The sequence below is a fragment of the Artemia sp. Qi Xiang Cuo genome, chromosome 6, assembly GCF_049724085.1.
Source record: "Artemia sp. Qi Xiang Cuo chromosome 6, ASM4972408v1, whole genome shotgun sequence".
NCBI classification, from domain to species: domain Eukaryota; kingdom Metazoa; phylum Arthropoda; class Branchiopoda; order Anostraca; family Artemiidae; genus Artemia; species Artemia sp. Qi Xiang Cuo.
The window spans coordinates 44,068,604-44,083,684 of record NC_142799.1 but is presented as its reverse complement, the minus strand read 5'-3'; the positions used below and the strand labels follow the sequence as shown (position 1 = coordinate 44,083,684).

Genomic DNA, 15,081 nt, shown 5'->3' with positions numbered 1-15,081 from the left:
TTAAATCTTTCTTTATGACGTCCTCTCACTGCAGACGAGGACTACCTGCTCTCCGTTTAGCCCTAGACGGTTGGCCGAAAAGAACAATCTTCGGCAATCGGTCATCCTTCATCCGCACAACTTGCCCTAGCCATATCAACCTTTGTTTCATTATAGCCATAAAAAGCGGTATTGAACCACATTTTTCGTACAGCCTATTGTTTGAAATACTGTCAGCCAGCCGGGTATCTAGAACAATACCTAAGCGATTTCTTTGGAAAACATCCAGCAAATCTTCATCCTCTTTTCGGAGGGTCCATGCTTCAGAGCCATATTTGACCACTGTCATCACTATAGCTTCTAATATTCTAATATTGGTTTGCAGGCTTATCTTCCTATTCTTCCAACCTTTTTTTAACTGTGAAAAAAACACCCTGAGCCTTGGCTATTCTACTTTCAAAATCTTCACTGCTCCCACCATCTTTACTATTAATACTACCAAGGTAAGTGAGGCTGTCCATCTGATCAATCTTTTCATTACCCAACCTCTCCTTTTCATCTTCCCTTATTCCTAGCCTTAGTGACTTAGTCCTTTTAACATTAATTTTCAAACCTATTCTAGCACCCTGAACTCGCAAAACCTCTAAAAATTCATTCATTTTGCTCACACTTTCATCCAGGATGCTTAAATCATCAGCATAATCTAAGTCCAGGAGACTTTTTCCTCCCCATTTGATTCCGTGGTCTGCCATTGACGTTCTGTGCTCCTTAAGACAAAGTCCATCAAAATAATCCATATAAATGGGGATAGAACATAACTCTGCTTAAAGCGTGATTAAATACAAAACCAGCTGCTTACGTCATTTCCTACCTTATTCGCAGCAGTGTTATTCTCGTACATAGCACTAATCACTCTAATGTATTTGTCTGGTATACAATACAAGTATAAAACCTTTACTAAAGGTCTTCTATTAACAGAATCGAACGCTTACTCATAATCTATAAAACGGAGTACCAAAGTTGTTTGACAATTCAGGCACTTCTCAATTATTAACCCAGGAGTGAAAATTCGGTCGACACATCCTCTACATTTTCTAAAACTGCCCTGTTCTTCTCTTAAAACTTTGCCTACGGCATCTCTCAGTCTAAAAAGTATCATATTACTAAGTAATTTGCTACCTACAGAGACCAGACTAAGGCCTCGATAATTACCACACTCACTTTTATCATCTTTCTTATAAAGAGGCTTAATTAAGGTTTCCCTAAAATCGTTAGGTACTTCCCCTTTTTCAATAATCATGTTCATAATCTTCAGTAACTTATTTCTAACTTCAGAGCCACCATATTAAGAAATCACAATCACCACCCTATCAGCACCTAGTGCCCTATTATTTTTCAACCCTTTTACTAATGACATGAATTCCTCGTCACAAAACAAATATTTCTTGACGTCAAATGTCTCATAAACTTTTTAATTTCCATCTATATCTTTTCCCGCAACTTCATCTGGGTTTAGAAAATTCTCAAATTGTTCTGCCCTCTCTCTTTAATTCCTTCCTTATCGCTAATTGTGGACCCATTCCTATCTTTAACTGGGGCAAGTCCGGATTGGCTCCTCCCTCTCAATTTCTTAACATGCCATTACAATATTTTACTATTATGCCGTCTAGCTGCATCTTCCAGATCCTCGGCAATTTTATCTATGGCCTCCGCTTCACATCTCCTTAGTTTATATTTTAATGCTTTCTCCGCTTTCTTTGCATTCCTTTTGTTTTCATATGATCTATCACTCAGATAATTCCTGTACAAGTCCTTTCTCCTTTCTATTAAACATAAAGCCTTATCACTAATATTGTTAGCTGCAGTCCTAGCTTTCTTCCCTAAGACACCTTTACCAACTTCACAAATTATTCCTACCCTCTTCCACATTATCAAATTTTAAAGGCTAGATTTTAGTATTCAACTGTTCCTGGAAAGTTTCTCTCAAGGTCTCATCCTAGAGTCTAAGAGCATCATAACTTCCCGGCAGGTAGATACCCTTCCGATATTTCACCTTTAAATTAACCCTTTACACTGCGAGATGGTGACCTTTACTTTCAACATCAATAACAGCACTCCTATATACCATAGCATCTTGTATTGATCCTGCCAGTCTTAAGTTTACTATAACATAATCAGTAAGATTTGCTGTTTTACAATCACGTGAAATACCATGTTAACTTATGAGCCATTCTATGACCAAACACCGTATTGGTTATAACTAGATTGTTATACCTACAAAACTGCAAAAGTCTGTATTCATTACTGTCTCCTTTTCCTACACCAAATTTATCTAGGCTAGGATACCATCTATCCTTAATTCTACGGACCTGGGCGTTAAAATCTCCTAGTAAAAACATCATATTTCTACTTGGGATCCTGTCAATTTGCTCCTATAACTGTAAGGAAAATTTATTTGAGTCACTAGTATCTCCGTCATTCGGTTCTACAGGGGCATATACTATTATAACTGATACCCTGAACCTGAATTTTTTAGTCATAAAATGAGCAATTAGTATTCTATTATTAATACCTTCCCAGGCTAAACAAGACTTAGCAGCTTCCTTATTCATCATGAGCCCTACTCCCTGTCTATGTACCCTGTCCTTCCTGCCTGAGTAAACAAATTCTATATCACCTAATTTCATGCTTCCTATGGAAGCATGAAATTAGGCAGTTTCACTAGGCAGTTCTTTTAAAAACATATTTTTCAACTTTTGGTTACTATGGGCTGTGGTTCGCTCTTTTCATACGCAATCAGGTGTACTATGGTATTACATTAACATTGAGAGAATATTGAGGAGGATGTTAAACTTAAGGATTCTGTAGCATCCCAGTTGTCAATGGGCGTACTGCAATATTTCAGAAACGTCTAAGATTAGTAAGTTGGATCTTCCAATTAGGACAGTAAACTAAATAAAATAAACACCATATACATCCTGGTTGTCAAAATGGCTTGTATGCATTATCTCAGGAATAGTTAAGTGTCTTAATATGAAACATTCAAATTTTTCTTTTTTTTCAGTGGGAGGGGGGGTCTTGAACTTAATCAGAAAATGACTATATGCATCCCGGTTGTCAAAAGGACTTATCTGCAATATGTCAGGATAAACTAATTATCTTAAGTTGAAACTTAAAGGTAATGTTGAACTAAATGAATAGACACCATGTACATCCAGCTTTTAAGATACAAAAGACACTATGTATATCCGGTAGTTAAAAGGGTGAATCTACAGCATCTCCGGAAGGGCTTATAGAATGTAGCTGCACCTTTCCGGGACTGTGGCGGGGGGGGGTGCTGGAATAAATCAAAAGACACTATTTACATCCAGTCTGTCAAAAGTGCATATTCGAAATATCGATAAAACGGCTATGATTTCAAGTTTGAACATCTAGATAGTGTTGAGAGGAATGTAGAAATCAGCCAAAACACTTTATCTGCCTCCAGGTTGTCAGAATGATATTTTTCCAAACCATACCTAGAAAAAGCTCACGTCCAAGTCAGAGGCAACGCTGTAGCGTTGCCTATAGTAAAGGCCATACGGCTGCAATGTTTTATTATTTTTTTCCCAGAGGCACTTCATATGGAAGGGGTCTTCGTAGAAGCTTCAACGGGGGCTCATTTGATTGGAAATCGAGAGTCCTAGTGCCCTTTTTAATAGTCAAAAATGATTGGAGGGCAACTAGCCCCCCCACGTCCATCATTCCCCCAAACACATCCAATCAAAATTTTGAGACAGCCATTTTGTTTAGCGTAGTTGATTTGCAGATAGAAAATATATTTTTGAAGAGGACACTCCCCCACAACCCTCAGGGCAAGGATTTTAAGTTATGCCCTGGGGGCATATAAGGTTTTTATAGAAGGCGTTGTCGTAGAAACTTCAAAACAGGCTCATTCGATTGGAAATTAAAGGCCTATTGCCCTTTTTAAGAGTCGAAAATGATAGGAGGGCAACTACCCCCCCCCCGCCAATAATTCCCCCAAACATATCCAATCAAAATTTTCAGATAGCCATTTTGTTCAGCGGTGTTGATTTCCAGATAAAAAATATATTTTGAGGAGGTTACTCCTCCATCACCCTCAGGGCAAGGGTTTTAAGTTATGCCCTGGGGGAATTAAAGGTTTTTATAGAAGCCGTTGTCTTAGAAACTTCAAAACAGGCTCATTCGATCGGAAATTAAAGGGCTGGTGCCCTTTTTAATCGTCGAAAGTGATTGGAGTGCCACTAGCCCCCCCCCCCCATGCCCATCCTTTCCCCAAACACATCCAATCAAAATTCTGAGATATCCATTTTATTCAGCGTAGTTAATTTCAAGGTAGAAAGTTTTTTTTTTAGGAGGACACTCCCCAACATCCTTAAGGGTACGGCTTTTAAGTTATGTCCTGGGGGCATGTCAGGTTTTTATCAAAAGCTGTGTCGTGGCAACTTCAAAAACGGCCAATTTGATTATAAATTCAAAGGGCTAGTGCTCTTTTTAATAGTTAAAAGTGATTGTGGGGCAACTAGACCCCCCCCACGCCCCTCCTTCCCCCACACACACACACTCAAAAGTTTGAGATAACCATTTCGTTCAGCATAGTTGATTTTAAGATAGAAAATATGTTTTTGAGGAGGACAATCCCCCACAACCCTCAGGGCAAGGGTTTTAAGTTATTCCCAGGGGGAATATAAGGTTTCTATAAAAGGCGTTGTCATGCAAACTTCAAAAAAGGCTCATTCGAATGGAAATTCAAAGGGATAGTGCCCTTTTTAATAGTCAAAAGTGATTGGAGAGCAACTAGCCCCCCCCCCCCTACGCCCATCATTCCCCCAAACACATCCAATCGAAATTTTGAGATAGCAATTTTTGTTCAACATAGTTGATTTCCAGATTGAAAATATATTTTTGAGGAGGACACTCTCCCACAACCCTCAGGGCAAGGGTTTTAAGTTATGCCCTGGGGGCATATAAGGTTTGAATAGAAGGCTTTGTCGTAGAAACTTCAAAACAGGTTCATTCGATTGAAAATTAAAGGGCTAGTGCCCTTTTTAATAGTCGAAAGTGATTGGAGGGCAACTAGACCCCCTCCTCCCACGCCAATCATTTCCCAAAACACATCCAATCAAACTTTCGAGATAGCTACTTTATTCAGTGTAGTTGATTTTCAGATAGAAAATACGTTTTTGAGGAGGACACTCCCCCACAACCCTCAGGACAAGAGTTTTAAGTTATGCCCTGGGGGCATATAAGGTTTTATAGAAGACGTAAAAACTTCAAAACAGGCACATTCAATTGGGAATTTAAAGGGCTAGTGCCCTTTTTAATAGTCGAAAGTGATTGGAGGGCAACTAGCTCCCCCGCCCATCATTACCCCAAACACATCAATCAAAATTTTGAGATAGCCATTTTGTTCAGCGTAGTTGATTTCCGGATAGAAAATTTGTTAGTGAGGAGGATAATCCCCCACAACCCTCAGGGCAAGGGTTTTAAATTATGCCCTGGGGGCATATAATGTTTTTTATTGAAGGCTGTGTCTTAGAAACTTCAAAAAAGGCTCATTTGGATGGAAATTCCGAGGGCCAGTGCCCTTTGTAATAATCAAAAGTGATTTGAGGGCAACTAACCCCCCTCTCACGCCCACGTTTTCCCCAAACACATCCAACCTAAATTTTAAGACAGCCATTTTATTAAACGTAGTTTTAAGTTCTGGAAATTAGGTCTCTGAGGATTACAACTCCCCCAAAGCCCTCAGGGCAAGGGTTGTAATATAAGGATCCTCCGAATCCTTCATATTATTTCTTATGGAAGGGATACTCGTATAAGCTTTAGAGAGGGCTCATTTGATTGAAAATTGAAAGTTCTTGTTCACGTTTTAAGAGTCAAAAGAAATTGAAGGGCAGCTAGCCCCTCTCCCTCCTTCACGCCCTAAATGCATCAGATAAAATTTTGAGATAGACATTTTGTTAAAATAGTTCAAAGTTCTGATAACAAATAACTCCGGTTGTCGATACAGCCCACCTGGGCCCAGGGGTAGGCGTTGTAAGATATGCCCTGAGGCATAACTTATTAAGGGGGGTTTATAACTTATGGGAAGGAGTTTTGTATGGGAAGAACACACTGGAAATCTATTATAATTATCCAATTATAAGGTTAAAATACATACTCTGTGATAGATGCAAAATTGCTTTGGCACACAAATTACTATTAAGGTCAATTCCAAACAGTTGGGATCCCGTTGTATCAGCAAGTGAAATGGTCTAAACCCCCTTATTGGAGCTATTTTTTGAATCCATTCATTGTTGTCAATCGCTGTCCACAAGCTAAGCAAGCTGTCTATTGTTCATATATAAGGTTTTTATCAAATAGGTAATCGTATAAACTTTGAAAAAAAGCCTCATTCGATTTAAAATGAAAGTTCTAGATCCGTTTTTTAACGTCAAGAATAATCGGACAGTAGGCACCCCCCCCCATGCCATAAAAACTTGAAACTTTTTGCAATGAAAAACGAACAAAAATTCATTGAAACAAACTTTCCGAAAAACAATTTTTTCAAAGAAAAGTAAACGCCATTTTTAATTTATCATCGGCATATATAAATACGAGTTAAAATTCAAACTCAAAATGACCCTATATTACTATGAAAGAGTAAATGAAACAAAAAAGAACAAAAATTATATGGCCAATCATATTGAAAAATATAAAGCTATCAAGAACAAAAATGAATAAATATATCTTATAGCTAGTAATTATTAGATTTAGCTTGAAAAGATATATTATAACATAAACAATTAAATTGCGATTGAATTCAAAATGAACCTTAAAAACGAACAGAAATTAAATAAACAATCAATGCAAACAAACATACAATATATATTAATGTAAATGAATAAATAAATCTTAAAACGAGTGAAACTTAAATTGAATATGCAAATCAAGTTTGAATCGAAGAAAAATAACTACAAACAAGAGTTAGGGTATCGTCTTACTGCAGAAGCCTAAAATCTACTGCGTCATTGGCGCTTATTTTTCGGAAAGTTTTTTTTCCGAAAGAGGGGGATTAGTTGCCCTCTAGTCACTTTCGATTATAGAAAAGGGCACTAGCCCATTAATTTTCCAATCGTATGAGCCTTTTTTGAAGTTTCTACGACAACGCTTTCTATAACAACCTTATATGCCCCCAGGGCATAACTTACAACTCTTGCTCTGGTAGAGACATAGGTTCTATTTCTATGGAAGCTATAGGAACACATTTCTATGGAAGCTCTACACCTTTTCAAAGAGATTGAGTAGCCCCTCGCATCTAAGTAATACTTCTATGGAAGCTCTACACCTTTTCAAAGAGAGTAAGTAGCCCCTTGCATATAGGTAATACTTCTATGGAAGCTCTGCACCTTTTCAAAGAGCACACGGACATGCATCAATTGATACAGACGGTACAAGACTTGGCAGACATATTTTTCTAGGTTCAATAGCCAAAACTAGAGATCGTCAATTTGCATGTTCAAAGGTGGTCTCTTTGTAAAAATACTAGTTTTGACCAGAGGCCTTATAATCATGTTTTTTCGATATAAATTAAGATGCAATTAGTTTTTCTAGATCAGTTGAAAAAAAAACTTGAAACGATAACCATTTATTGTTAAATTTTTTCGTTTTTTTCTAATGGAGAACAGCAAAAGAATCATGATGGTAAGTGAATATATATTATTCCTTTTTATTCGGGTCTTTTTTCGTATAGTTACCTATTAACTATCTATCATCCGGGTTTCGCACAGAAAGCGAACTCCTGTAATTACCTGACGCAAATCCTCCCTTTAAATCCTTTCTGATTTGTATTCGAGACTTTTATCCTATAGTTACCTATTTACTATCTATCATCTGGGTTTCGCACAAAAAGTGAAAACCTGTAATTATCTGACGCAAACCCTCCCTTTAAACTATTCTGATATGTAAAAGCCATTAGGTTTTCTCGGGTTATAATTGGAGGTACATATCTAGGGGGCCCATTTAATCTAATAACTTAGGGTATGTGTTTTAATGTGTTGGGTGAGCCTATGTTTTGGGGAGGTGGGGGCGCTACCCCCATTAAAATTCTGAATAAATAATAGACGAAGTAAACAATCAAAATTGCATATCTACGATAAAATTCGCATGCTCTATAACAGCTGTTTAGATATTTTGACTGAAAGGGTACTTTAGCTCTTCTCGTGAAATTCCATCCATATTTCACTGCAGTCTTAATTAGGCAAACTCGATGAAAGGAACATAGCCTACTCGGCTAATAATCAGGGTAATTATTGTAGAGAAAAAAAGGAGGTGGGATTGTTGCAATCCCCACCATTAATATTCTGAATAAATTTCAAACGTAGCTAATAGTTGAAATTTTTTCTTTTTTTTCTTTTATCATATGTTGAAGTGGCGTTCTTTTTTTTCCATGTGTTTTATGATGATTTAAGCCTATAAGGCTACAAGTTACCTAGTGAAAAGCTGAAATTGATTTTTATTTCCAGGACACTGATATTCAAACACGAAGCCAAAAGCGGTTGAAGTTGGATACCGGCCCGGTTAGCACTGACACGGACATAATTAGACCCATGAATTCCATGAGGGATAGTGTAATCCCTTCGCACCCCGAACCGGTTCTACCGACCTACCTGTAATTTCCAAGGTAACCCCCATTTATCAGTTAGCTTTTAAATTTATATTGCGCTCACAATTTCGCATAGGAAAAAGGAGTAGGGGACTTGAAGAAACGGGTGGGGGGAGAGGGGGGATAATTAAGTTTTGACGGGGTGAAAAATGGTACTTGTTTAGTACCTAGTAAACATGTGAGTAGAAGTGTATTGAAATTGTTCATGAGAAAAAGGTTAGCGCTTCTAACTGAACTAATGGCAGCTCCTTGACAAATATTTTTATAATGTACTTTATTTTATTGCTATTATCCAAACACTCTCGATACTAATCAATTATCTATGAAGGGGGTAGATTTGTAGGAAAAGGAATCTGCTTGTAGTCTGGTCGCTATTTTTATGGACGGCTAGATTTGTAGGAAAAAGAGTCAGGTTATTTTTTTTAAATGGGGTATTAAGACAATTATTGAGTTGAATGGAGGGTTCTGCCACTTCCGTTACTAATGAATTATCCACGAAGACTTAGATTTATATGAAAAAGATTCTGGTTATAGCTAATATAATGCTAGGGGGAAATCAATTTTTGACGGGGTGAAAAATGGTACTTATTTAGTACCTAGTAAACATGTGAGTAGAAGTGTATTGAAATTGTTCATGAGAAATAGGTTAACGCTTCTTACTGAACTAATGGCAGCTCCTTGACAAATATTTTTATAATGTACTTTATTTTATTGCTATTAGCCAAACAGTCTCGATACCAATTAATTATCTATGAAGGGGGTAGATTTGTAGGAAAAGGAATCTGCTTCTAGTCTGGTCGCTATTTTTATGGATGACAATATTTTTAGGAAAAGGAGTCAGGTTCTTTTTTTTTATTGGGTATTTAGACAATTATTGAGTTTAATGGAGGGTTCTGCCACTTTCGTTACTAATGAATTATCCACAAAGGCTTAGATTTGTATGAAAAAGAGTCTGGTTCTAGCTAATATAATGCTCTGGGGGGGAATTAAGTTTTGACAGGGTGAAAAATGGTACTTATTTAGTACCTAGTAAACATGTGAGTAGAAGTGCATTGAAATGGTTCATGAGAAATAGGTTAGCGCTTCTTACTGAACTAATGGCAGCTCCCTGAAAAATATTTTTATAATGTAGGCTACTTTATTTAATTGCTATTAGCCAAACACTCTAGATACTAATGAATTATCTTTGAAGGGGGTAGATTTGTAGGAAAAGGAATCTACTTCTAGTCTGGTCGCTATTTTTTTTGATGGCTAGATTTTTATAAAAAATAGTAAGGTTATTTTTTTTTAAATTGGATAGTAAGAAAAATAATGAGTTGAATGGAGGGTTATACCACTTTAGTTACTAATGAACTATCCACGAATGCTTAGATTTGTATGTAAAAGAGTCTGGTGCTAGCCAATATAATGCTAGGGGGGGAAATTAAGTTTTGACGGGGTGAAAAATGGTACTTATTTAGTACCCGGTAAGCATATGACAAGACTTGAAATGCTTCATGAGAAATAGGTTAGCGTTTATTACTGAACTAATGGCAGCTCCTTGACAAGTATTTTTATAATGTACTTTATTTCATTTCTATTAGCCAAACACTCTCGATACTATCTAAGTTCTATTCATTTGTGAACCTGAATTAACCTAACTTTTTGCATATCTCTTTCACTATGACTGTGTGTCTGAGCAGGTGTGCTGCCATCTATAACCGGTCTTACCTAAATTCAACGTAACGACGCATGAAGTCCAAATGAATAGAACTTGGATAGTATCGAGAGTGTTTGGCTAATAGCAGTAAAATAAAGCACATTATAAAAATATTTGTCAAGGAGCTGCCATTAATTCAGTAAGAAGCGCTAGCCTATTTCTCATGAAGCATTTCAAGTCTTGTCACATGTTTACTGGGTACTAAATAAGTACCATTCCCCCCCCCCCCCGTCAAAACTTAATTTCCCCTTATAGCATTATATTTGCTTGAACAAGACTCTTTTTCATACAAATCTAAGCCTTCGTGGATAATTAAATAGTAACAAAAGTGGCAGAACCCACCATTCAGCTTAATAATTGTCTTAATACCCCATTAAAAAAAGAACCTGACTCTTTTTCCTACAATTCTAGCCGTCCATAAGAATAGCGACCAGACGAGAAGCAGATTCCTTTTTCTACAAATCTACCTCCTTCATAGATAATTCATTAATATCGAGAGTGTTTGGCTAATAGCAATAAAATAAAGTACATTATAAAAATATTTGTCAAGGAGCTGCCATTAGTTCAGTAAGAAGCGCTAACCTATTGCTCATGAACAATTTCAATACACTTCTACTCACATGTTTATTAGGTACTAAACAAGTACCATTTTTACCCCGTCAAAACTTAATCCCCCCTTCCTAGCATTATATTGGCTTGAACCAGGCTCTTTTTCATACAAATCTAAGCCTTCGTGGATAATTCATTAGTAACGAAAGTGGCAGAACCCTCCATTCAACTAATTAATTGTCTTAATACCCCATTAAAAAAAAACCTGACTCTTTTTCCAACAAATCTAGCCATCCATAAAACTAGTGACCAGACTATAAGCAGATTCCTTTTCCCACAAATCTACCCCCTTCATAGATAATTCATTAGTATCGAGAGTGTTTGGCTAATAGCAATAAAATAAAGTACATCATAAAAATATTTGTCAATGAGCTGCAATTAGTTCAGTAAGAAGCGCTAACCTATTTCTCATGAACAATTTCAATACACTTCTACTCATATGTTTACTAGGTACTAAATAAGTACCATTTTTCACCCCGTCATAACTTAATTTCCCCCCTAGCATTATGTTGGCTAGAACAAGACTCTTTTTCATACAAATCTAGCAATCCATAAAAATAGCGACTACAAATCTACCCCCTTCATAGATAATTCATTAGTATCGAGAGTGTTTGGCTAATAGCAATAAAATAAAGTACATCATAAAAATATTTGTCAAGGAGCTGCAATTAATTCAGTAAGAAGCGCTAACCTATTTCTCATGAACAATTTCAATACACCTACTCACATTTTTACTAGGTACTAAATAAGTACCATTTTTCACCCCGTCAAAACGTAATTATCCCCCCCTCCCCCGGTTCGTCAATCCCCCAACTCCGTTTTACTATGCGAAATTGTGAGTGCAAGATAAAGTTGAAAGCTATATGATAAATGGGGGTTAACTTGGAAATTACAGGTAGGTCGGTAGAACCGGTTCGGTGTGCGAAGGGGATTACACTATCCCTCATGGAATTCATGGATCTGATTATGTCCTTGTCAGTGCTAACTAGGCCGGTCTTCAACTTCGACCGCTTTTGGCTTGGTATTTGAATATCAGTGTCCTGGAAATAAAAATCAATTTCAATTTTTCACTAGGTAACTTGTAGCCTTATAGGCTTACATCATTCTTTGCGAAACCCAGATGATAGATAGTAAATAGCTAACTATAGAAAAAAGTCTCGAATAAAAATCAGAATGGATTTAAAGGGAGGGTTTGCGTCAGATAATAACAGGAGTTCACTTTTTGTGCGAAACCCAGATGATAGATAGTAAATAGGTAACTATAGGAAAAAAGTCTCGAATAAAAATCAGAATGGATTTAAAGGGAGGGTTTGCGTCAGATAATTACAGGAGTTCACTTTCTGTGAGACCCGGATGATAGATAGTTATTAAGTAACAATAGGAAAAAAGTCTCGAATAAAAAGGAATAATATATATTCACTTACCATCATGATTCTTTTGCTGTTCTCTATTAGAAAAAACGAATAAATTTAACAATAAAAGGTTATCTTCTCAAGTTGTTTTTTCATCTGATCTGGAAAAACTACTTGTACTTTAGTTTGTACCGAAAAAACATTATTAAAAAGCCTCCGGGCCAAAACTGGTATTTTCAAAAAGAGATCATCTTTGAACGGGCAATGTGACGATCTATAGTTTTGACTCTTGAACCTAGAAAAATATGTCTGACAAGTCTTGTACCGTCTATATCAATTGATGAATGTCCGTGTGCTCTTTGAAAAGGTGTAGAGCTTCCATAGAAGTATTACCTGTATGCAAGGGGCTACTTACTCTCTTTGAAAAGGTGTAGAGTTTCCATAGAAGTATTACCTAGATGCGAGGGGCTACTCACTCTCTTTGAAAAGGTGTAGAGCTTCCACAGAAATATTTTCCTATAGCTTCCATAGAAATAGAACCTAGGTCTCTACTAATGAGCCTTTTTTGAAATTTCTACGACAACGCTTTTTATAAAAACCTTATATGCCCCCAGGTTATAACTTACAACCCTTGCCCTGAGGGCTCTGGGGGAGTGTCCTTCTCAAGAACGTAATTTCTATCTGGAAATCAACTACGCTGAACAAAATGGCTATCTAAAAATTTGGATTGGATGTTTTTGGGGAAAAGGTGGGCGTGAGAGGGAGATAGTTGCCCTCAAATCACTTTCGACTATTAAAAAAGGCACTAGATCTTTAAATTTCTAATCGAATGAGCCCTTTTTCAAGTTTCTATGACAAAGATTTCAATAAAAACTTATATTCCCTTAGGTCATAACTTATAACCCTTGCTCTTAAGACTGTGGGGGGAGTGTCCTACTCAAAGGTATAATTTCCTGAACTTTAAACTGCGTGGAACAAAATGGCTATCGCAAAATTTTGATTGGATGTGTTTGGGGAAATGGTGGGCATGGAAGGGGTGTTTGTTGCCTTCCAATTATTTTCGACTATTAAAAAGGGCACTAGCCATTTCAATTTCTAATCGAATGAGCCCTTTTTGAAGTTTATACGACAACGCCTTCTATGAAAACCTTATATGCCCCCAGGGCATAACTCACAACCCCTTTCTTTAGGGCTGTGGGGGGGGGGGGGGTCATCCTCAAAGACCTAATTTCCAGAACTTTCAACCAGAAATTTGCAGAAATGGTGGGCGAGGAAGGGGTGTTAGTAGAGATGCCATAATATCTCCCATTGCCCACCCCTGCTGCCACCTACAACTTTTTTTACATAATTTATGTCTGTTTGTTGTCAGTGAGAATGAAAAAACAGGAACTTTGTCCCATTTATGGATGTTTTCTTGGATGGTTATGTGTGTGGGTCGATTTATTTGATGTTTTTCATGGATGTCAACAGTAATTTATGGATGTTTTTATGGTTTTTGTCAGTGAGAATTTGAAAAACAGGAACTTTGTCACATTTATGGATGTTTTTATGGTTTTTGTCAGTGAGAATTTGAAAAACAGAAACTTTCTCACTTTGATGTCTGTTTTTATGGATTTTGTCAGTGAGAACGGAAAAACAGGAACTTTCTTATTGTGATGCGTTATTGAGTGTCATGGGAATAAGTCAATGACATCTTTCTCCAGGTGTGTTTTTGGCACGCTCGAGGCGAATGTTATGATCCAGAAATAGTATTTGTTGTTTTTGGTACGCTAGGGGAGGATGTTATGATCAAGAAAAGAGTATTTATTGTTGTTGTTTTGGGCAAACTCACAGTGACTGTCAAGGAAGAATATTTGGTTAATCAAAGCGGGACATCGGTGTTGTCAGTTATTATTCAAACTATTCCCAGTAAAAGTTTAAGAGCGTCTGACAGATGAAGTCAAGTTATTTAGTGTATTTGATCTATTTCCAAAGAGAATATTTCCGGGGCAAAATTTAGAGCACACGTGACAGATGATGTCATGATTGATTGATTTGACGTGAAAGGGGAATTAATTTGTTGTTTCTAAGGGGAATTATTGATTCATGAAAGGGGAATTAATTTGTTGTTTCTAAGGAGAATTGTTTCCGAGTGAAATTTTTGATCTTAGCGATGAAGGAATTAGCGCGCGAAAGGGTTTCTTTGTAATTTAAATTGTGAAAACACAGAGATGCCAAAACAAAAGGGACTCGCTGAAATTAACCTTAGGGATTATTTGGGCAATACTGTTTTAGCCATTTTAGGGAATTATTTCAGCGAAACAGCTAGAGGCATTTTAAAAGATGATTTTAGAAAAGGTTTTAGAAGAGAATTTAAGGGTAAAACTCTGTGGTCGTTATAATACACAAGTTGTATTTTAACAGTGTCGTGGGGTCCCCTACCCCGACCCCAACGGGTTCCGATTCCCCTACCCCAACCCCAAAGAGTTCCAATCCCCCTACCCCAACCCCGAAGGAAGTCCCCGGTCCTCAAAGGCCCCTCAAGATCCCAAAGGCCCCCGGACTCCCAAAGGCCCTCACCCAGTCCCCAAAGGTCCACCGGGCCTCCAAAGTCCCTCCCCGGGCCCCAAAGGCCCTCCCCCAGTCTCCAAAGGTCCCCCGGGCTCCCAAAGGACCACCCAGCCCTCAAGGGCCCCCGGGTCCCCAAACCAGCGGTAGCTAGCAACCTAGTAAGAGACGATTACGTCCCATACAAAAAAATACAATACCCTATAGCTCCAAAGAAAGTGTCATAT

The 15,081-nt window shown here is 37.5% G+C and overlaps 1 protein-coding gene across 1 annotated transcript in view; it reads right to left on the bottom strand.

The window, feature by feature from the left end:
- Nucleotides 1-9,662: 9,662 nt before the first annotated feature.
- The window catches only part of LOC148951260 (uncharacterized), a 191,279-nt gene continuing 185,860 nt past the window's right edge, over nucleotides 9,663-15,081 (bottom strand). The window contains exons 18-19 of the mRNA XM_089091043.1: nucleotides 11,849-11,995; nucleotides 9,663-9,755 (exon numbers count right to left, since the gene is read on the bottom strand). Of these exons, the coding sequence (XP_088947169.1) occupies nucleotides 9,663-9,755; nucleotides 11,849-11,995 (240 nt within the window). The remainder of the gene's footprint in view (nucleotides 9,756-11,848; nucleotides 11,996-15,081) is intronic.